At 43.7% G+C, this 22,889-nt stretch overlaps 3 protein-coding genes across 4 annotated transcripts; all 3 read right to left on the bottom strand.

Annotated features, from left to right (window-relative positions):
- Positions 1–3,013: 3,013 nt before the first annotated feature.
- Positions 3,014–6,120, bottom strand: cdkn1ba (cyclin dependent kinase inhibitor 1Ba). Its single transcript, XM_076722465.1, has 3 exons — positions 5,187–6,120; positions 4,605–4,767; positions 3,014–4,239 (listed from the first exon to the last, which is right to left on the bottom strand). Exons 1-2 carry the CDS (start codon positions 5,605–5,607, stop codon positions 4,616–4,618), a joined length of 573 nt encoding a protein of 190 aa, XP_076578580.1. The 5' UTR covers positions 5,608–6,120; the 3' UTR covers positions 3,014–4,239; positions 4,605–4,615.
- Positions 6,121–7,424: 1,304 nt separating this feature from the next.
- On the bottom strand, positions 7,425–9,496 carry cdpf1 (cysteine rich DPF motif domain containing 1). The gene is made up of 3 exons (XM_076722466.1): positions 9,326–9,496; positions 9,027–9,138; positions 7,425–8,498 (listed from the first exon to the last, which is right to left on the bottom strand). Exons 1-3 carry the CDS (start codon positions 9,436–9,438, stop codon positions 8,370–8,372), a joined length of 354 nt encoding a protein of 117 aa, XP_076578581.1. The 5' UTR covers positions 9,439–9,496; the 3' UTR covers positions 7,425–8,369.
- Positions 9,497–9,920: 424 nt separating this feature from the next.
- Positions 9,921–21,059, bottom strand: LOC143314803 (peroxisome proliferator-activated receptor alpha-like). 2 transcript variants are annotated; one of them, XM_076722001.1, is made up of 8 exons: positions 20,760–21,059; positions 17,024–17,255; positions 16,339–16,493; positions 13,259–13,397; positions 12,393–12,592; positions 12,039–12,305; positions 11,676–11,919; positions 9,921–11,576 (listed from the first exon to the last, which is right to left on the bottom strand). In XM_076722001.1, exons 2-8 carry the CDS (start codon positions 17,205–17,207, stop codon positions 11,332–11,334), a joined length of 1,434 nt encoding a protein of 477 aa, XP_076578116.1. In that variant the 5' UTR covers positions 17,208–17,255; positions 20,760–21,059; the 3' UTR covers positions 9,921–11,331. The 2 variants fall into 2 exon arrangements, with proteins under 2 accessions (XP_076578116.1, XP_076578114.1); XM_076721999.1 differs by having other exon boundaries at positions 12,039–12,308; positions 20,760–20,953.
- Positions 21,060–22,889: the final 1,830 nt, after the last annotated feature.

The following is a 22,889-nucleotide window of genomic DNA, read 5'->3' as shown; positions in this document are numbered from 1 at the left end:
TGAGGTTATGTTTTGCTGTGGTAAAGGATTTGGAAAGATAATTTCACTAATTTAATGTTTTGTACTCCTCTACAGTAGTTGCCCACAGTGGAGATCATTCTGAGCACTCAGCCGTTTTGACTTTGTCGAACCATTTCTGCCCCATGAATTATTTTCATTATACTGTAGCTGGAAACTTGAGAACAAGAAGAGGAAATTGGCGTTTCAGTGACCAGAACTCTCTGTCACTTGCAACAAACATCAGCTAAATGTCATGAGTCACTTAAACATAGAAGACTTTTGAAGTGAAGTGAAGGGCTTGATTTAACTAGACAAGAGAGGGTAGTAATTTGTTCATTTAATGTTCTTTACATGGCATATTCTATGGATGATTCCTGACGAGTGTGACAAAACGGAAATGTATTTGGCAGCTTTCCAGTTACCTTTTAGTGTATTTGGTTTACAGGGTCAGCATGCTGCAAACAGCCAAAAGGCTCATTTTAATAACAAAGACGAGAACACAGTCATTGAAAGTAGACACAAGCATGTGATTTTATGTATGTCCTATTTTATCATATGTATAATTTACAATACATAACAATCTGCTATGGTTGTGTAATTTTGCATATAAGACATTTGCATGTTCAATCAAGTTTTCCCAGCTCAAACTGTCATCGCTTGTGGAACAATAAATAATGAGACATGATAAATGTGCATGCAGGCGGCCTCAGTTTGCATGTAGCTTCTTATGCATCAGAAACTGTCTCTATTTGACTCGATTCAGTTTCACTATGACAGTGAGAGAGGTTTATGTCGATCAAAATTCCAACATATTTCAAGGACTAGTTCGACATTTTGGGGATTTCACTTGATTCACTTCCTTGCAGAGAGTTAGCCAGCAGGCTGTTAGCTTAGCTTACCATAAAGAAAGACACAGGAGTAACCATCCCATTTAAGTTTCAATAATTGTCATTGTGTTCCTTAATTTGAAAAAGTCATTAAATTACTAATCTAGTGATTGCCAAAAGTAGTGGAATTACAGTTACTTTGTAATGAGTTACTCCCAACACTGGTGACGAACAAACTGATTCACTCAACAGTGAATTCACTTGAAATAAAACTTGTCATTTGTAGTAAATCAGCAAGCTTTTCAGTTTCACTTCTACTACAACATAATACAATATCATCAGCATACATCTGGACTTACCTCAGCACACTCTGATTGCTGACTATACTAAAGTTTAAGCTAAAATAAAGTGGTACTTGGTGTATTAAGATGGTTTCCATATAAATTTGACTACCTTTGGTCACCAAAATTGACTGTTTTAAGCATACATTATGTATCAGTAACACACCTCTGCTGTGCATCTACTTCAAGTAGATTCATATTTTACAATCAGTGCAACTCAAATGAGATGTAATTGAACAAAACATTATGTCCCAAAGAGGCTGTTTTTGCAACTCGCTACAACAGCTACAGGAGTTTCCTGTGGACTACTTTCTGTGCTTGTGCGTTAGATTAATGAAAAGAAACAAAATTTCCTTGGGAAAAGACATGTGCTTGTACTTTTGCGTAAATGTCAAATACAAAGTGTCCCATGGTGATACTTTTGTATCCAGGTCAGCACAAAAAAGTTATATTTTTTTCCACCATATTTGGTTAACATCTATTGAATATCCAGTGTGGAGGGTTCAGTGGCAAATAATGGTAAGGTTGCACACTGCAACCAACTGAAAACCCCTCGACTTCCCTTCCAAGCAGACAGGAGAAACTACGGTGGCCACTAAAAAAATGCAAAAGGTGCTCTCCAAAGCCAGTGTTTGGTTTGCCCATTATGGGTCCCTGTAGACACAAACAAACAGGACTGAAAATTGCCTCAAAGGGGAAGAGATAAGATCCAAAAATGATGTATTTTCCTTAAGACAACATCTATTTGCACTGCTTTTCAACACAGCATTATGTTAACACTGACTCATTTTAGCATGATACCGTCATTTGACACGTCTTGTGTCACAAAGTAACATGTGCTTTGTCAAAGGGAGAACATCGATGTGTTCAAATGTGTTACAATCCTCTCTAATAGATTACAAAATGCCCTGAGCTCACTTGTAATTCCTGCAAACACAGTCCAGCCAGTATGAGATATTAAAGGAATAAGCTCTCTCTCCCGCTCACTGTGTATGTGACTCCTACACGCTGGTATCAACAGGAAAGAGGCAGCCAATGAAACTAATTGGGTGGTGTGTGTGTGTGTGTGTGTGTGTGTGTTTTATGAAAAGAACAGCCTGTGCTGTCCTGGGCTCCCTCCCACCGCTCTCTGACTGGCTGGCTCCTAAGTGGTCTGCTTTTCTTCTCTCTGCTGTGATTGGAGCTTTGGAAAGCCAATAACGACGAGCTTTCCCCCCCCCCCCCCCCCCCCTTTTTTCCTCAGGACCTACCCTTGTTGTTTTCAACTTTAGAGGCAGAGCTGGGCTGAGACGATCCAGCACAGTCACAGCCTGCACTCTGGCACTGTGTCTGCACTCAAGATGGACACTGTGTACCGGATTTTAGTCCAACCACACACATGATATCATTTTATTGTAGCAAACATTAGTGGTAGAGCAGTAACTTATAGGAAAAAAGAGTTTGTAATGGCAAATTATGGGACTGTTGTAGAAGTGCTTTGGTAGACAGGCATTAAGTTGTTTTATGAGGGTATTTATTAGTGTTTAGATGTCATATAGTATAGTTACTGATCCTGTCAGTGCTGTCATCCCTCAGACTGAAGAGCACATGAAGCCTGTTTAATAACCTGTTTTTATCTCCATCAGGTCTTTATGGAAGACTTTGTAATCACTATGATCAGTCTGCCACTTTACCTGTGCACATCACTCTGAACTTTAAAAGTGTTTGTTAAGGGTGTTCGTGTGCTGTGCAATCAGAATAGTGAGCAGATGCATTAATCACACCAGCGCTGCCTTTTAACCAATCAAACTGCAGATTGAAGACAAGGAGAACCACAAAAATACACGGTATAGAAAATCCATTATTAGGCTCAGTTTTGCAAAAGTTTATTTATCTTAAAAACAATAATGAAAATATATATTTACAAAAATGTCGCTTTGGGAAGCTATACATACACCCACAACAAAAAGCTCAACATAAATAAGTTAGTATAATTTTTTCAGTGTTTTTTTTTTTTTTTTTTTTTTTTTAGAAAAAAAAAAAAAGGCACACAGGTACACTTCAAAGTTTTACCAAATGAGGCAGTGTCACTTTGTTTTTCTGCCTTCAAAAAAAAAAGAGAAAAATTAACAATAGTGCAATTACATGTTCCACATGAATTCCACACCACAAATCTTTGATTCACATATTTGCATAAGTAGCCCTGTGATTTGAACATATTTTATCTATGTTAACCTGGACTACACCACTTATAACACAGGGTGGGATGCGTGACCTGAAAGCCACTAAAATATGAACTCACCTAATTTAAAAATAAAAGCTAATTCTTAGGATTATTAGCAAATACTGTTAAAATTTGGTTGGATATTGCTCAGCAGTTTAGCTACCCTCCCACCCCACCCCTCTCCCTCAGAACAAAAAGGCACAAACTTTGGCAAAAACCCAGAAAAAAAGAAAGAAAGAAAGAAAAATGGGGGGGGGGGAGAGACATTATTTGCATGTAAACTTTATCTGTCATGGCTGTTCCCAGTTAGATGGACCCTCAACTTACAGTGTGGCCATCTGGGCCTTCAAAAACAAGATATATAACACTGGGACAAATAAAGCCATAGAAAAAGAAAGACATTTTGTTTCCACATAACCCTGACTTCTGAAATCTGCATTTTTAACTTACATCAATTACCTGAATAAAGATACAATATGACCACTTTAACAAAATAATATTTCTCTGTTGGAAATTGCACTGCAACTTCCCGAGTCAAATTCACACACGTATTCAAATACATTTAACAAAAAGGTATGAAAAGCATAATATGCTTTTTTTTATGTGCTACATCTGAAACATAGGTAGTAGATTAAAAAAAAAAAAAAAGAAAATGAGCAAAAATCCATTTGCACACTGCTACATTGTCTGCTGCTTCTGAGGCAATTTAAATGAAATGAGTGCCAAAACTTGATAGTGTACATATTCAGTGCTTGTGCAGCCTCTCCTCCTCTCCTTCTTCAGGAAAAGGCAGCTTTTATGTTTTCTCTCCCATCTGTCAGATGATGAGAAAGGCTACAGTATTCCACCAGCAACAGGTCTCCCCGCTCTGTGGGACATAAAGAGGAAACAGGCTGTTGAATGGTGCAATTGAAAAAGCAGTGGCTCATGCCTGATACCAGTCGTGCAGACGCGCGCGCGCACACACACACAGCCATGGCATGAGTAGTTGTGAGAAATTTAAAAAAAAAAAAAAAAAAAAAACGTTTGAAGGGCAGGTGACGTGTTAGTCCTCAGATGTGTGTTTACAGCTGTTTTCGTGCGTTACTGATGCTGATGATAAACAAGCACAAAAAAACTCTTCTGGCATCTAATATGAGCCGATCATGAGTATTTCACACACTGAAAACCTTTAAGTTGTAATCAATTCACATTCATTAGTAACAGTCGAATAGAGAGATCATGAGCTCTAACCTGGTAGTTTTTCACTGGACCTCCGCGCTGTTCTCTGGCCTGCCCGGTCTCTCCTCCGCGGCTTTCACCGCCTGTCCTGCCGCACCGCCCGACTGGTCTTCCTCATCATCATCATCTCCGTCGGTATGCGACCTTTTACTCGGACACTCGCTGGAGCAGGGACCTGGCAGACAAAGAGAGCACGCAGAGAAAGTTGTCAGGAGGTTGGTGTGCGGAGCGGCACGTCCACTGGAAAAGACACCTGACATCCGCGGCAGTGACACCGAGAGCAAAACGACGCAGTCAAGGACACTTTGGTCTCCTGAGCAAGTGTGTCATACACTGTCACCATCACTACCACCATCAGCTCAAATGACTTTAACATCTGTACAGTCAGCTCTCAGCTTGCTCCCCCTCTCGCGGGCTGTCTCCAGCACACTTCTGTCTGTTTGCAGGATGACCGACCGATCGTAGCCTGCGGTTGAACCCCGGACACAACTGTTACGTCGCGCCCCTGCACTGTGGCACCACGCAAACGCACGGCACTGCACGGCACGGCACAACCAAAATGCGTGACAGCCGGAATAAGTGAAGGTAAATCACCTGAAGCTCCTGGATGTCTTTTCCTCGAGCCGTCTCTGCGCGGTTGGCGATCCGGCTGCCGCTCGCTGCTCCCCTCGGCACCCGGTCGGTTGTTATCACCGTGCGGGTCCACATCTCTCTGGCTCCCGTGAGGCGGTCTGGAATAAAACTCCGCTGCGTCACTGTCCTCCTGCCACTCGTAATTGCGCGGAGTGAGCGGTCTGTCGTTGACGGGATCGAAATTGTACTCCTCCATAAAATCCCGCACATCTTCCTGTATCGCAGCCGCCAAATACCTCCGTATCTCCTCTCGGTCAGGTGACCGTGAGCCGAAAAGGTTTCTGCGGACAGGAGGTCTGACGTTGTCCGGATGCCGCGCATCCACCCTCTCCAATGTCGGGCTCGCATTAGAAAGGCGAACATCTGACATTTTGTTGCACATACGACAAGGCAAAAAACTGACACAAATAACAACCGAACCCTTTCAAACTTCTATTTCCAAGCAGTATTCCTCTCAAAAGCAAAGTCACAGGAGTGATGCATGCATGCTCCGCGCGTATCATCCACAACGCGTAGGCGCAAAAATGGATTAAAGCGTCTCCAAAAGGCGCAGGGGGTTTAAGAAAGCCACTCCTGTCAAGTCCGTAGTAAAGCAGATGAAAACAACAAGTCAAGTCATAACAGCCAACATGGCGTTAGAGGGAGGTTTGAGTGAAGAAGGAAAGTTGACATCAAGGACTATTTAAACAGAGAAGGCGATTCATTGGTCTGCGCACTAGGACCGCCCACAGAGCGCTCTTAAAGTCGAACAGGGGCAACAACACTGAGCTGGATTGGATCAACTCTCCACATGTGAATATGGCCTAATTCATCTGTTTGATTAGACAAATACGTAGGCAGCCGCCAAAGGAAGGTTGTTGTAGAGGGTGTGATCATGTTTCATCACTCCATTAGCACCTGATGTATCACAGCAGGCATCAGTTCGGACACTTAACCGAACACCCAAAGAGCAAAGATATCGTTTGACCTCATTAACGGTCATTTGTATGCTGTGTTCATGCACTGCAAGATGACCTGGCTATAACCTGATAAGAGAGCAGCATTGGGAACGGTCTTCTCCCTGCAGGTCTGAGGTCTCCCCTCCAGACTGGTAATACTATCACAGCAATCAATCATCAAATGATCGTATGAATGCTGAAAGATATTACTGCCTGATCTGATTTGCTGTCGCATAAACTGCTTAGGCACACTTGATGCAATCAGTGTAAATCCATTCAGTTACAGCTTCGAGGTTATTGAAGGACAATGAGGCACTCAAATGAGGTTTTCTGCAGGAAAACAACAGAAAATAACCACAGATCTGCCTCCTGGCGAATGATGACATCAGCTCCGGAGCAGAAAGGCTTTCCGTCATCGTTGGCTCGGTGCCTATCGCTGTCAGACTTTGCCACTGATGCCACAGGGGTGGTTTGTGTGCTCGACTGGTTGTAATTGCTTGTGTGTGCTTGGAATTTAAACACCAAGGAAACAGAAAGTGGTGCAGCTTAAGAAAAAAAAACCGTTTCCCTTTGTGTGAGCTTCTCAGCTTGCATCTTAAAAATTCCTGACTCAAGAAAATACTTGATCATCTGTCCATCCCCGAGCTGCGCGGAGCTCCTGCGGCAATGGAGCGAATGCATCAGCGCTCCTTGCGCACAGGAGTTGACAATGTCCCAACTTCAACTCTGCAGCGAGTGTCGCTCTGCATTCCTCTGCAGCATTTGCCAGTTAAAAAAAAAAAAGCACTGGGCCTGCCTTTAAGGCCATGCTGTTTCAATTAATCCTTGAGAAGAGTCAAACATCTCATGATGAATACAGCGAGGCCGTCTGTTATATCGATGTTACCGTCGGGATCACACTTAATCCATAATGTGTTTATGCTGCTGCGAACTGTGCCCCGTGTTGTACAGAGTGATCCCTGAGATGAAAACAGATTTTGATCAAGCTGATTACGACGGGCGGCTGGAAAACGAGGCAAGAGAACATTTTGTTTGGGTCACGCGCGCATATCCAATTCTGTATGGACACTTTTTTTATGTTTCGTCTTTGCTCATTAGGAAATATTAGGGCTCATTAAAGCCTCAGACGAAAAGACAGCTAAATGTAACTGAGTGGGATGATGCGACTGTACACACACGGATTATGATCCAAAACCACAGAGAGATCACTGTATGTGTCTTTTCATAGTTTAAGATAACACAGAATAACTTTTTTTTTTTTGTGACTCCACAGAAGTCAACAGCGCAGCCTCCGACCTGGATGCAGAAATGAGAGGGGTAACAGTGATGCACTCTTAAAAAGGAGGTGTCACCATCAACACCAACATGTGTCCACAGTTAGAGAATTAGTCATAGAAATGTTACTGTTACCATATGTTCCTGAAAAGTAATAAAAACGAGTTTGCTCATAAAGAGGCACATAAAAACATTGTGCAACAGGCATAATTCATCAAGTACAAAGAGAAAACTGTATGACTTATTAATTTCTTTGTATTGCAAGGACACTGGAAACATGAATGTGGTTTTTTTTTTAATTTGCCTAGCGACTGATCTTGGTGAATGCAATTACTTCCACATCTTTTTTTTTTTTTTTTTTTAAGTCCTACATAGCTCTAATAATATAACGTGTTGAGCAGTGTGTAAAAAGCCCAGAATCGTTGGTGAACTGGTCTGAACAAGCAGATTATTAGCAATAACTTTTTTTGTTGTTGTTGTTCAGAGCAACTGCGGGGCAACTGTGCCCATTCACTACATGACATCAAATTTTAAATTGGGAGCCAGTTTTAATTGGAGCAAACCAGCAGGTCTGAGTCTGAGCCTGCAACCACAATCCCACAGGGGTCCGGCTACACTAATCACACCAACTGCTTGCTTCTATAAAACTCTCTAGAAACAAATAAACAAATAACACCCTGTAGGCTCATACGGCAGCTTACCTTTACTGGCCACAAGCAGAAAGGTATTTTTCTTATGTATGGTGTTAAAGTCCCACCCACACAATAAGCACCCAGAGCTACGCTATTAAGTCATAGGATGTTTGGATTTTTTGATGTTTTTGCAGTTTGGTCCAGTGTGGGTCCAGCGCCCTGACACACAGGCCTCTGTATACGACCAGTCAGACATTTCTCTCCCATCGGTGAGCAGGTCGTCGACCTCTTGTCCAGCATCATGAGACGGCATCCTTGGAGCTCTGCTTCTTCTTGGCCAGCTCGGCCCGAATCTGATGTGGGAACTGGTCCAGGTGCTTGTTCACACACTGCATGCAGAACCTCTTGGTGTAGAAGAGACTGCAGTCCTGAGGGGAGAGAAAGCACGAGTCAGGCATCGATGTTCCCGTTTCATATCAACACTGGACTTTCTTTACATGTTTTACTATTTGTGAAATTGCATTAAGTCATTTCAAGGGCATCACAGCCTTGAAGCTCTCTCTACACATATATATGCCACATGATTACAGAGTCATCTGAGGAAAACACCATACTACATAAAGATCGTGCCAAGTGGAAAACTGTCGCAGGAGCACAGATCGGCTTTCAAGTGCACTTTTAAATGATGATAGCGCTCCCGGATTATTTTATATCTGTCCCAAAATATTACAGATTTTCAGATGCATTTCGAGAGCAGGAGCGCACACACACACTCACACAGCGTCTGCCTCTGCAGACACGTAGCACACTCTTATCAGCTGCTGTCATTTGCCCCTGAAGGAGCATGCCAGGATTTGCACACCAGGCATTTATCATTTGATAAACTGAATTACATGATCACAAATTTAGTCCGTCACAAAAACAGAGCGCAGCAATTCAATCATGAGACATCTTACCGATCCAACACAGACTGGCATGCTGCACAGGCTGCAAGTAGAGCCCAACACCAGGAACTTTTCCTTGTCCGGGCTGAATGGGTCCTTGGTCACGAAACACTCCTCAAGCAACCTGAGGCACACACGTTGTATTATATATTAGTTTCTAGTTCACAGACGCAAAACAGAAGCGCAATTCATGGCAAATATCGCTACAAATGCAAATTCTTTCTCAACGTTGCTGCTAACAACATTAGCTTTAGCTTAGCTAACGTTAGCTCCAGAGCGCTAAAGGAGCATTTTGTTTCATGTCCACTTACACAATGGCTCTGGTGTTTGGTGGTTTCTGGCCGTAGTAAGTAAAAGGGCTGCTTAAATCACACAATTGGCAAGTAAATGTTTTTTCAAGGGGTTCACTTGTAGTGTGCTCCATCGCTCGGAGAAGGCAGAGTTAGTTCCTGGTTCTCCCATCGGGTGAAGCCACATTGTTTCATGAAGTTTTACCGCCACCTACTGGACTGGGGGAGCAGAGTAACGACTCTATGCGGAGTACGGTTCTAAATGATATAGTAATTATAGTTATTTCATTACAAATGTACAGACGGGGGATTCTAGCTTTGCCAACCTATTTTTTTTTAAATAATAATTTTTATTACAGCAAATGCATCAACGGTGTCATGAAAGGAAAAGCACAGGTTTAATTAATATCATTACTGGCTTAGTAGGACACATGATAGAACAAAGCTGTAATTAACATTATTGGTTCCACTTGTGCTTTTCCTGCTATGACGACTCAAAATGTCTAGAGTGCCTGTTACCTGTTACTGCATTTGTCTGAACGGTGGGGTCTGAATAAGATGATCAGATAATACTGGCATTAGGGAGGTAAATAAGTCCAGGCATTACAAATAAAACTAAGTTAAATATATTAGTTTATTTTAGACTACCACATGACATGATTCTTTTTATTGGAACAGCAAAAGCTTTTTTTTTCTGTACACTGCAGAGCATGATAAAAAATATAAACGTTCCAGAATGACAACAATGACACTACATTGGGAGATGAAATCTCTTTGCAGCAAATGAGGCGTTCAGCTCCTCTCTCTTTGAGGCCTGATTTACTGTCCGCACATCCACACATCCCTTTCACAGCGCTCACCACATTCTTGTTATATTTACAAAATATAACCTAAACCAGCTTAACAGATTATTGTGTTTGTGGTCAAAATATTCAATAGCCAATGTAGTTTTATCCTGCAACCAGGTTGTCTTGACGGCAGGATTTGTACAAAACATTTTGTCCTCTGCAACACGGATCAGAGAAAATAGGTTAGGTGAACTATGATGAAGGATTAAAATAAATACATAACAGCTGAAATTACAGTATTTTCAAATGACAGTTGTGTCTAGTAGAAGTAAAACTCCTTTAAGTTCACTGCCTACTTAAAATTCCTGATTTATGGTTTAATATGAGATAACATTCCCTGGTCCAGCACTAAATTGTTACACATGGTTAAAAAGGCATGAGGTGTGGTCAAAGGAGAGGTAACGTGAGCTCAGGCAGACATTATGGCACTTGGTGAATACTGATGCAGGTGTTTCTTCAACTAGCAACATCAAAATGATCAAGGGAGATCAATAAGGCACCAGCACATGATAAAAGGACACGACAACGACATTAACCAAATCCAAATGGCTTTTAAAAGAACATCAGATGCACTAAATATCCAAGATATTAGGAACACGTCTGGTATTGAGTTGCCTCAAAGGTTAAAAATGTTAAATTCTCTAATGTGTCCGCTTCTCAAGACATCTGTTTGATTTATTGCTCGCTGGAAAAAATGATTATTTAGCATCAGTGCATGTGTGACTGCCACAGTCATGTATGTTCACTATGTGTATGCCCATTTTTTAATGCTATGCACATTTGCATTGCAGACTTGTGTGTGTCTGTAGAGTAAAAGCTGGCAACCAGGATCCAATTCATAGCAGATGGGCGCTCAAAATTCAAAAGCATTTAAAGAAATATCTCTACATCTATGGCCTCAGATCAAAAAGTCTCCCACTGTGTCCCCCTTTTAATGGAGGCAGTCACACCACCTACAAGAGCTGCCTTTCTCCCCATTTCACTTGTTTTGTTCCAGTAGAAAGTCACACAATCTCGATGCAACCTCTGCAGATCACAGCAGTGTGCATCCACAAAAGCTACACAATAAGCTACTAACAGTACATCGATATGCACAATACTCTCACTAAGTATTTATGTGCACCCTGTTTTCAGTGGCATACATTAGTATCTCCCTGCTCAGGACCGCGTCCTGTCTTCTCAGTACATGTCCCTGTATATCTCTTGCAGGAGCGGATGCAGTGAGGTGTCCTCCGTTGTCTTGATGTCCTGGACCAGCTGAGCATGCTCGGTGACCAGCTCCCGGAGGTCGGCCAGTTTCTGCAGCAGTCTGGGGAAGAGGAAACTGTCGTCGGGGTGGTTGGCCAGCAGGTGGAGCCGCAGTGCCTGAATGATGCTTTCCTGCAGCTGTTCCACCAGAGGCACATCCACCAGGCCTGGGCGATCTGGAGGGATCAGACAGAGGGAGAAAGAAGACGGAGGACTCAGTTTCTTGTGCATTTTTAAGTATAATTAAATAGAATTTTGCATTTGATGTCAGTCACCTCCACAGCAGATGATGGCAGCCACAAACAGGGCCAGGTCAGTGTCGTCCAGCTCCAGGGAGTTGAAGCGTGTAGCAAACTGGAATTTGGGCTCCATCATGTCGCTAAATGGCCGCCGGAGGCTTTTGAGGAACTCTCGGGTGATGAAGCCTCCACCGCGAGCCACCAGGAGGCCGTCTTTGTTCATGCAGGAGGCCAGGAGGGTGAAGAGGGCTTCATACACTCCATACTTCAAGAGAGTCACCTAAACAGGCAGGTAGGAAGGTTACAGCTCATATGACTCAGATGCCCGCTTTAATTCAAGTTCAGGAAATCTTCTTTCTCCAGGCAGGCAAATGACGGATAGAGCATCGTTAAACCCACCTGGTCATTCAGATCCAGGCTCTGGAAACCCGGCACTGCCTTGGCGAACTCCGTCAGCTCTGTGACCGTCTCCACCGAGGTACTCTGGCAGCAGTGGAAGAGCCTGGCTTCAGCCTCCCTCTGCTGGAGCTCCCCACACCCCACAGCCGGAACCACCTCCCTCTCTTGAAGGCCGCTCTCGGGCTCCAGATAGTCACCGGTTAGCATATGGGCCGCCAACGTCCTCTCTGCCAGCTGGAACGTCTCCATATCATGAATGATGAAAGGCTGCTGAGAAGAGGATGTTGGTAGGTGAGGATACAGAATAAAGAATATGCTCAAACGTCTGTCGTTTGTTTAATGTTTTTCTCGTACCGGCTTGCTGGTCTTTCCGGTGAGTATGAGCCGAGCTTTCGCCTTGTTCATGTTGAAGTTCTTCATGTAGGCCTCGTGGATCTGCTTGACCAGAATCTTGTGGTCTGCCAGCATGGGGCTCGCCTTCTGTTTCTCCACCATCTTGCTTTCTGCTTTTAGCTTTAGCTTCTCCGCCTGAGGCATCCGACCAAACCGGATGGCTGGTGCGCAAAAACGTTTGTCATTAGCAGCGGCTAAATGCTAGGTGTTATTTTGCAACGAGATTACATACAGAGACGTTAGGCTACAGCGAACATGCGCGCGCACACACACACACACACACACACACACACACACAAACATTCACCCAATTCGACATTCTTTCCTCCCCTCTGAGGACAACATGTCCTCCTCTCAGGTTTCTTCCACTGTTCTGTCTGCAGTGGGAGGCCATCGTAACAAACCCGATGACCCCCCTCAGCAGTCAGTGCAGATGACAGGCCAGATGTGGCACTATATGGGACTGTGTTTTCTCAATGTCAAGCAGGCTCCGGCAGGACATTGTTCTATAAAAACCCAGTCAATGGAAAGCACAATGAACTGGAGCCAAATCACAGAAGGAGCTCTGCTGTTGTTGTAAAGAACACCTACTACTGTGATGTCGATTGAGGACAATGTGTGTAGAATTTTATGTAACTGCATGCTTACTTTCATTAGCCAACTTTAGCTTTATATTGCACTGTAACTGAGGTTAGCAAGTGCACTTACTGACTCTGACCTGCTTGTACTACTGTTAGTCTACAGTCCTATTCACCATCATCCTGTAACTGTCGCTTATGTTTGTTATTTGGCAAAAGTGACACAGTTCAGCTTCAAACAGTTCCTACCATTGTGGGACATGCCCACGGAGAGGCACTTGTGGAATCGGCAGTACTGGCACTTGTTGCGGTTCTTCTTTTGGATTTTGCAGTGACGTTCACACTTGTCATAGTCCAGCTTTAGCCTGATGGTCCTCCTGAAGAACCCCTGGTAGAGACAGTGACAAATATTGTAGCTATCAGCTTCATTTCCAGCTCCAATTACAGATCATATGGAAACATTTCCGTCTGCAGCCTCAGGTGGATCACGATCAGGTGGATCTCATATGTTGCTGCAGAGGCTTCAGGCAAACAAGATATTGTCACACTGACACTAATTGCCTTTATAATGAGGTGGTTTTCGTTCCTTACTATGCTTTGTATGTGTTATTAATGGTTTGTTAACATTTCATTTCATCTGTAAGTGATTTTAGAAATGTTGCATCTAAAGTGCCCTAAAAACCAGGAAGTCCAGGAATGCAAATTTATGTCATTTCTAATCATTAACAGGTTATTTTTGATCCTTAGGACAACAGGAGGATTACAAGAGACAGGAAATCTGATCACAAAGGTCAACATCACTCAGTAAAGCTATTCATCTGATGATACACCATATGTCTGCAGCACCTTATAATACTGTACATGCATTCTGTACATTAAGAGCCAGTGTTATATTACATTTTGGATTAGACTTTACTCTGCAATTACATCTATATTTTAAGAGGGATATGCTTTAAGGTGGGCTCTGACCTTTCTGAAGAAGAGCCCTGATTGGACAAGACATCCTGCAGCCCTCCAACACACACTGAGAGATCATAGCAGTGGGCCCACGCGCGCTAACAGATGTCACACGTGTGCCAGAACTTATGATTTGACGTACGCTCACGCACACCGATGTGCATCGCTGAAATTTCAATCAGAGCATTCCTCATCCCTCAACGTCAAGAAGTGAATAAGGATTTTCTGGCAACGTATCTGGAGCCACACAGTCACGCGATACCTCAGCCATCATCTCACAGAAGGTCTTGTCTGCCTTTATGCTAAAGACGTGTTGTTATTAAGAGTTATTATGTGTCACACGTCGCTGTTTTTTTTTTTTTTTTGAAACCACAAAAAAGTAGCTTTGCGGGGAGAGCGAGCTGTAATCTTCATGAAAACACTGCGGGGAGAAATGTGAAGGTCCGGGCATTTAGTGTCGTGACATGTGATAGTCATCAAAAACGCATTACGAAACAACAGAACCGCACGGGGAGGAAAAAAAAACAGATGTGTGTGTTTACAGCATGCATGTCTTTGCATGCCTGTGTATGAGTGTGCAGACACAACCAGAGGCCAGTGTTTTGCTGTGATATATAGCTGTGAGAGGTGAATAACAAGAGCTTGTGCAATGTTTCCTTAAGGGCAAACGTCTGTTAGCAAAACAGAGAGAAAAGTTTTAATTTAGACATTTCTGTGGCACAACAAACTCACCTCAACCGATTGAGCTGGAAGATGTGCTGCAATTAACCTTTCCATTACTGAAGGCCTTCTCTGACTGCGCTGACTGTCCCGCTGCTCCAAACGTCCCGCACACGTCATACCATCATCAGCACAGACTTAAGCCCTCACACCACAGCATCACAGCACATTCCATTCACATTCCCACTATGAAGCGCTCGTCTCTTAAAGCGAGGTGTTGAAAACGCTATGCAGAGCCTGTCCAGCATGGAAAGCGTGAACTGTGACTGCTACATATCACAAGCCAGACTTTTCCATGATGGCGCAATATCATCCGTTGGAGAATTCAGGAACAGAGTGCGGTCAAAATAAGCTTCTCACATGTGCAGCGGCTCATCATGTCATTGCTGTAGCACACAGACACAGAGGGCTGACAGGATGAGCATTATTTGTGTTGATTCTGATGAGTGAAATGTTGGTCGTAAACCAGATCCCTGCAGGAATATGGCCAGTTCAGCGGCGCTCAAAAAACACACACAGACGTGCATTGAGCAACTGACAGGACATTCTGCAAAACTTGGAAAGAGAAATGAAAACTGGGAAACGTTAGCCTCCCGGTAGTGTCAATCTCTGCTGTCTTCTATAGATTAGAGTGGAAGTGGAGGCACACTGCCAGTCCAGAGAAGTGGAAAAACTGATTGTCTCCAGCAGGGGAAAAAGAAGTAATTATAGAAGACGCAGAAAGAGGAGAACACCTATGGCAACTGAAACAACTCCGTCTGGATGACTTGATCGTTATGTAGCTGTGGCATAAAAAAATGCAGAGGAGCTGCGGCTGATGGGAGGACACTAAAGCGGGCAAGGTCAGAAGTTCAAAAGTCGTGCAAAAATAGCAGACAAAGGCCTGGATTAGCCGCAACAATGTGCCACCAGCTTAGAGAGGTATGAGACTATGACAAGCTCACATGACTTGACGATGTCGTGATGATCTTTGAAGGTTTTAACGCACAAACAGAATTGATTGCTGAGCTCAGCGTCACTGTCTCCTAATGACGTTTTTCTACTCGGCCTGAAGGAGTTATCTTTATGATGATCTTTATAATGAGACCTTTAAAAAAAAGCGGTCTCATCATTACATCACAGAGTGGACTCCGTAGGAAGTTAATATTTAGTATTAAGCCAGCAGCAGCTCTGTGTGTACAAATGTGTGTATTAACGTCACTCGGCTGGGCTCCGTGCCAAGCAGGGGAGAGGTGACAAGTCAGTCAAGGCCACTATATCCCCCACCTCACATGACCCGGCTGCTTGTCTCAGAAACTTTCCACTGGCCTCTAGGTCAGGTGCTTCTGCATGCCAAGCTTTGTATGTGTTTGGGTAAGCGTGCGTGTGTTTGTGTGGGCATGTATGTGCATGCGTACACATGAGTGTGTGTGTGTGTGTTTGTGTGGTGTTTTTCCCCTTTGATACAGTTGCGCAGCTACATGCAGGGACAACATTTACCTTTAAGGCTCATGTTATCATCAATCTGAACAGGTCTGTGTGTGTGTCTTTATGTTTTCATTTATATCTCTGTGTGGCCTTTATGTCCTTTGATCCGTACAGTGTGTCAGTACATGCATACATATGTACTCTATCTGGCAGCGCTACACCTGTTTCAGTCCAACACGTCTCACCTTGCAGCCCTCACAGGCATGCACGCCGTAGTGGAAGCCTGAAGCCTTGTCTGAGCACACCCGGCACTCCAGGCTGAGGGGGGTGAAGCTCTCCTCTGGGTCTGGTGCTGCAGCACACACCCCCGATGACGGACTGGAGGCTGGGGTCAACGTGTCTGCAGCGCACAACAAGGCAGAAAGGAGACAATTGCGAGTGATTTCAAGGGGGTTCCCATTGAACACATTCAATCCAACTGACATGTACAGTTTTTGGAAAAATGTGACACCTACTTGGAAAAAAATGATTCATAGAGCAGTTATTTAGGCTACAAAGGGGAGCGGGAAACACACTTTTTCCTTGGCAGAAACTGTATTTCACATTATACACCGAGGACACCTGTTTGTCTGTCTTAGTTAAGTGTCTCCTGCAGACTGTGAGGCCTTTTAGTTGCTGAGTCTCCGTTAAATTACAGAAGGCGTGGGTCATGTGTTGAAGAGCTACTCAGGAATTTGGAGACAAAATCATGGAGGAGATACAAAGAGAAAGGTTGTATCTAATCTTCTGTGATCAGACACACAGTGGTTTACATAGACCTCTTTAGTGCATTTATATACGGGACAATGGAGCCAAAAGGTCAGAAGGTCGGAGCCCTAATGATCCACATTACCTGTCAGCAGCAGCTCAAGAATGAGATGCACTACTCACCCAGCGTGATGGAGCTCTCAGACCCCGAGCCAGTGCTCTGGTACTCTGGGAAATCAAATCCCAGAGTGTCGTCTCCTATGGACTGGGAGATGTCACGAAGATCGTCCATCAGGTCTCCACACAGCGGACTGTCCAGCAGGGAATCCCCCAGCGGGGACGGCGGGCTGAAGAGGTCTCCCGCCATGGTGGAGATCGAACCAAACCTGGGAGGAACAACCCCTCACTCACCAGACTGTGACAAGAGGGGGGAGAGAGAGCAAAGATGAGGCCTGAGGCAGGATTTTTTTTAGTTTGCAGTGTTTCAAATCACTGAGCAGGACAGGATATTTTTGCACGAAAATCATATAACAGCGAATTCATTTCACGTCTTCTCATCCTTTACAATAATTATCTATATTGTCCGTTCCTCAGTGTGGACCAGGAAAAGCATGCTTTTGGAAAATGAAGCTGTGTGCCACAAAAGTCCCTGCTGGAGTTTACTAGTGTTTAATGGGGCCATCAATTCACAGGGGAAGAGCCCGGGTGGCAGGCAATGAGACTGCAGCTTACAACTACACCAGTATAGTAGCTCCTTTATTTTCCTCCTTTTGATTTATTGTGGTGTGCTTTGTGAATTTTAGGGTTATTATCTCCCATTTATCTCATCAGGACATAAATGAATGCATAAAAAGCCACTAAGGTTGAAACCAGACATTTTAAAGAAATTGTCAAGGAGCTAATGAACATTTTTTTAATCAAAACACCACATGCTCCTGCTTCTCTACGCGTGAGCACCTGGAGTTTGCACATTTGCACACGCTGAAAGATTTCAACCCTTTTTCTTCACGAGCGGAGCGGAGGGTGCATCTATCTTTTTTGGACTTGGTAGCTCAGAGGTGCCTTTTCCCCGCAGGATATTCATCCTCGACGAAGGACGGCGGCTCGCAAAACTGACCTGGTTACAGCCGTATCATGTGTAACATCACAAACTGTTCACCGCAGCTGTGTTTAGCAGTATAACTTTTCCATCAGAGGTGAGTTCACCACATGAAGGTGATTGTTTAATAAGTGAACCATGCGCACTGAGTCAACATTAGCACACTATTTCATCTGCATCATTCACTGATTAAATTCCAACCTGTCCAGACAAAGTACACAACCACCAATGTGCTACAACGCTTCAACTCTGGGTTATTGACCTACTTTGATGCTCCAGAGACTTTAAACAGACTCGCGCCGCACATCATACACTGGTGTTTTCACTGCAGGAATAGCTTTGCATGTATGGACACACAGCTCTAGGTCTCTGTCTGCGGCTGTGTGTCCTCTGAGAGTGGAGCTCTAAGTATGTGTGTGTGGGAGACTGGTGGAGCTCCCAGCTGCTCACAGCAGGGTAGAGGACATCTGTTTGAGCCATCATCCCAGCACCATGGTCAACGCTCACGGCGCTCTGTGCAACTTCCAGTAATTCATGGCGGCAGATGTTAAGAGTTGATGTTCGATTGACTGTAGGCTGATTGGCTAATCAGATGACAGCGCTACAAAGCATACTGTCTGTAAAACCTCCATGATGTGATCATGAGCACAAAAACTGTAGGACGAAGGCACAAAAAGACGAGAATTCTCTCCGTCCAAATCTTTTAAACCCCCTGCTCTTACATTATTCTCATAAAACTCCATCTGTGTTCTAATGCTAACAAAGTTATTACCCCATCTAGGCAGGATATCTAATATACAGAGAGTTTTGGCTGTGGGGCTAGCTCAGAGCGTGGAGCAAAATCTCAGTTTACACAGCTGCATACATCTGTAAGCCGAGCGCAGAAGAAACATCACCAAAATGAGATTGTGTAACTTTACATTTCACCGCTGAAACTAACGGCTGAGCGTGGCAGTCGGGTAAAACACTATCTTCATCTGTTCCGGTTGAAAACGTGCACTCTGTCAACTCTGATTTATTTTCGCCAGACAGCGAGGGCATGATTGATCAAGCCTGTTCTTGTTTGTCGCCTTTGGGTTGCAGCATGTCAAAGGACAGGTCCTGACAGCACGCCAAAGTGAGGGTTGTGCAAGGATCTGTGAGTGGAACTATTCCGGCTTGTACCTATAAAATGCTGTACCATAAGGAGTGCGTGATGAAGACAATACAGACTGAGGTAGCTGGAGACTAACTGTTGTCTAACTGGTCTGTCGAGCTGCTTTAAACAGACAACATGTGCCCTGGCACAACCTAATGTCCCTGGCAGCCCGCAAAGATTTCTCCATCAAAGTGATGATGAGGCAGACGTGTTTTCCTCCGCAACACAATAAACAGCGCGCGGACTTCGGTGCACTGAGTTCACCTTAAACGTAAGCCCTCTTTTCCCTTGAATCTCGGGCCAGCGCACGTCCTCTCCTGCACTGTGGTTGTGCTGTGACCAAAATATGCAGCATCAAATCACAACACAAGCCCACAACCTATTTCCATGTCCGTTTTTGTTTTGATTGTACCGTGTGCATCTGACTTTTGTGTGTCCAGATCTGCTCTGAAAACAAGTCTGCAGCTATTTTGAGCCGCGTTTAGGAAAATTTTCAGTGAATATGGCAAAAATTTTAGAGGTTCCAGGCTCTCAAATATGAGAATTTGCTGGTTTTCTTACATTAAGTTGAATATTTTGGGGGTTTAAACTGTTTGCTGACCATATATTTTTGCTCTAAGATTGCGTGATGGGCCTTTTCCACAGTTTTTGATGTTTAATAGACCAAACAATCAATGGATTCAATTATTGTAAAGATTTAACTGGTGATTTCGTTGATGGCGACAGCTTCAGTCTATTTCTTTCATATAATATAGCCTTTCTGGGTCAGTGTGTTGACATACCTTGTCTAAAATATGTCAACAACTGCTTTTTAACTGGGCTCAAATGACTTTATTTCCCCTTTCATAGATTACCGTGGCCCAGCCCATGTTTCCCCCATCACCTCAAAGGACATTGTGTTTTAAAATCCCAGAGGAACTATAATCCCAGACAGAGGGCTGCTATCTTTAGGTCATAGGGGAAGAGGAAACAGGAGCTGCACTCAGCAAAGCACGTTAACAGATGACAGCGAGGGTACAACAATCCAGAGAAACTCCAAAACTCTGCATTGCAGGGCAGCTGGCTATAGATGCTCTTACATTTGTTGTCACCTGTCGTTTACAACCCAAGACTTGCCTAATGTGTGAAGTGCTTGCTCAGGGCAAAAAACCAGCTGTCTCCCATTTGTCAGTGAATCAGGATTTGATCTCTCCCCAACAAGGTCGTCCATGCGCCACCAAAAACCAGGTGCACAGGAAGTCCCCCGACCAGCTCCCATAGTTTAACTTATACAAGTTCTGCATTTGCATACCGTCATGTTTGCCTTTCAGTAGCTGGTGGTATTGCAGCTGCACAGACAAGGAAATAGAAATCTAATGGAGAGGTGAAAGGGGAATTTCAAGGCAGATAAACAAATATGTTTTCATGTTTTTTCTCAGCAGAATGATGTGCGGTGTGTGGTTTATCACAAAAACAGGTGAGAGCTGCGCAGGAAATTCAAGTTGAGCGCAGAGTATACGGAGAACAATCGCCTGCATGACAGTTCGGTCTTTTTAAAAGCCGAATTCACTGATGTTTTCTCACAGGAGGGATCAACATTACCTTATATCCATGCACAACAAACGTGAGTTAAAAACAGCCAAGTGAGCTTAATAATCAGAATTACATAACAGCACAGTCTGGAAAGAAAGCTCATGAATTACCTCAGAGAGTGCTATCCGCAGCATTTCCGCACGCTGTCACCGGGATGGACGGTCGCCTGTTACCGGAGCAGGGACGTGTTTTGATCCCGGGACGCTCCGGCACACTTATCCAGCTCGGCTCTGAAGCGTCGCCTCCCCGCGCGCCGTCGGCCCCGCGCTCATCCTGGCCCACAGGAAGTAACGTAGCGACGGACGGCGACAAGGGGCACACACCCCCCTGACACACCTATGGTTTCGACCAATGGACATGCGGGGATCTGAGAGCGTGACCGCCCTTTAGGCAGGACACAATCACTTCCTGGTGGCGCGACATGTCACGGGTCGGTGTGGATGTGTGAGGGCGACGTGGAACGTGCTGTCGGCGACGTTGTCTCCGTAATAAAATACAGGATGTCAGTAAACGCAACACGGTCCAATCAATGTCAGCTGATCGTCTAATAAAGCATTTACAATGGAGCCACTTTAAATCACTTATGTAATTAAAGGTCAATAGCGTCATTTACTATAATAAAAAACACCGTCTTTCACAATAAAATGGTCATAAAACATTACACATTAATGACGTGATAACGATTTTGTACACCTACTCTGGCCATAGTCTGTGTTTCGGATACGGAAGATGAGTAATAATTTGAGTTACTTGTCCCTCTTTACTTCTACTTCATAACATTCAGAGGGAAACATTGCACATTTTACTCGACTACATTTATTCACCACCTACACCAGTAAAATGCCACTGACTCATTCATGTATCAGTAATAATAAGATAAAATATTACAGGATAACACTCATTCTTCTGAATGATACTCAGGTGATATTTTCTATGCGGGGCTTTTACATGTAAGGGAGTATTTTTAGGTTGCAGTATAGATACTTTTACTTACTCCAGCACTGCATATACTGTATGTCTTATATGTTATTGTAAATTAATAACAATAACAATCTTGTGTTCATATTCAAAATATAGATTTTACTATATATTGAATTAAAATGCACATTTTAATACGTATAAAACAATATATGTATTGTGTGTAATACATAGGTGTTACTGTATTGTGCAGCAATGGAGTGTCAGTAGGTTAAGGGGGAAGGTGCGGTCCAGGCCTTCGCTTGTAACTCCTGATTTGATCTTTATGGGACGAGCAGTAAACCAGACAATATAACCAGGGCACACTGGTAGTGCTCATTGCACAATGCAACAGCCAAGGAGCCACACCATGTTATCCTGTTAGTGGACTAATTAGTAGACTGAGGTGCTAATTGTGTGTGTGTGTATACCTGACATTTCTTTACAGCTTGCTTTTGCCTGATTCACATCTAAAAAACTCTTTGCTTCTCTACTATTAGCACAATTTAGCAAATCAGTATGGGATAGGGGCCTGTAGTGAAGTGTAGTCTGCAGAATGCACTTCTCCATTGTCAGGTATCCCCTTTGGTTACAGGTAAGCACACAGTACTTAGTACAGACTTCACTCCTGCTTTCTATTTGCTCCATAGTCTTTATAAGCTCGCAGCCTTGTGGAAAATAAATCTTATAAATGAGAACTGACCTGTGGACTGCCAACATGTAATATCTGGCGCCATCTACTGTGTATGGGTTCACAGCAATGTGTCCCCACACTGAGGTGTGAGACTCTCTGGGGGTATTTGGCCATCATCTTGTCATCGTCCACAGTGAAGGTAGACAGCAGAGCTCCTCCGAGGATGCTCAGTGTGTTTTCACACAGATAAGTGGGAGGGTGATAATTTATGAGTTTCTTGCTGGTACCTCAGCACCTGGCGTCTCGCTCCATCTGTGAGGGAAACGAACGCGCTCATGTTTTCTGAATTAGAGACAGTCTGAAGCTGAGTTGAGACTGTATGAACCAGATATCAGCTTTGATGAAGTTTGAGAGGCAACTTGAAAACTTAGCTCAAAGCCTGTGACGACACTTTGAGGTGTGTTACAAAATGCTGAACATTTGTTCAGACACCACTTTGCTGCAATCAAGGTTAAGGCTCTTTTTTGTTTACTTTGAATTCTGTAGCTTCAAATGGTTTTCTAGAATTTTCTTTTCCTTTCATCCAACACATTATCGACATCTTGCAGAGAAAAAGCAATTAGCTTTGTTTGAAAGTACAAAAAGTAAA

Source organism: Chaetodon auriga, chromosome 22 (genome assembly GCF_051107435.1).
Source record: "Chaetodon auriga isolate fChaAug3 chromosome 22, fChaAug3.hap1, whole genome shotgun sequence".
Classification (NCBI taxonomy): domain Eukaryota; kingdom Metazoa; phylum Chordata; class Actinopteri; order Chaetodontiformes; family Chaetodontidae; genus Chaetodon; species Chaetodon auriga.
The sequence above is the reverse complement of the archived record's forward strand: the minus strand, read 5'-3'. Positions and strand labels throughout refer to the sequence as shown.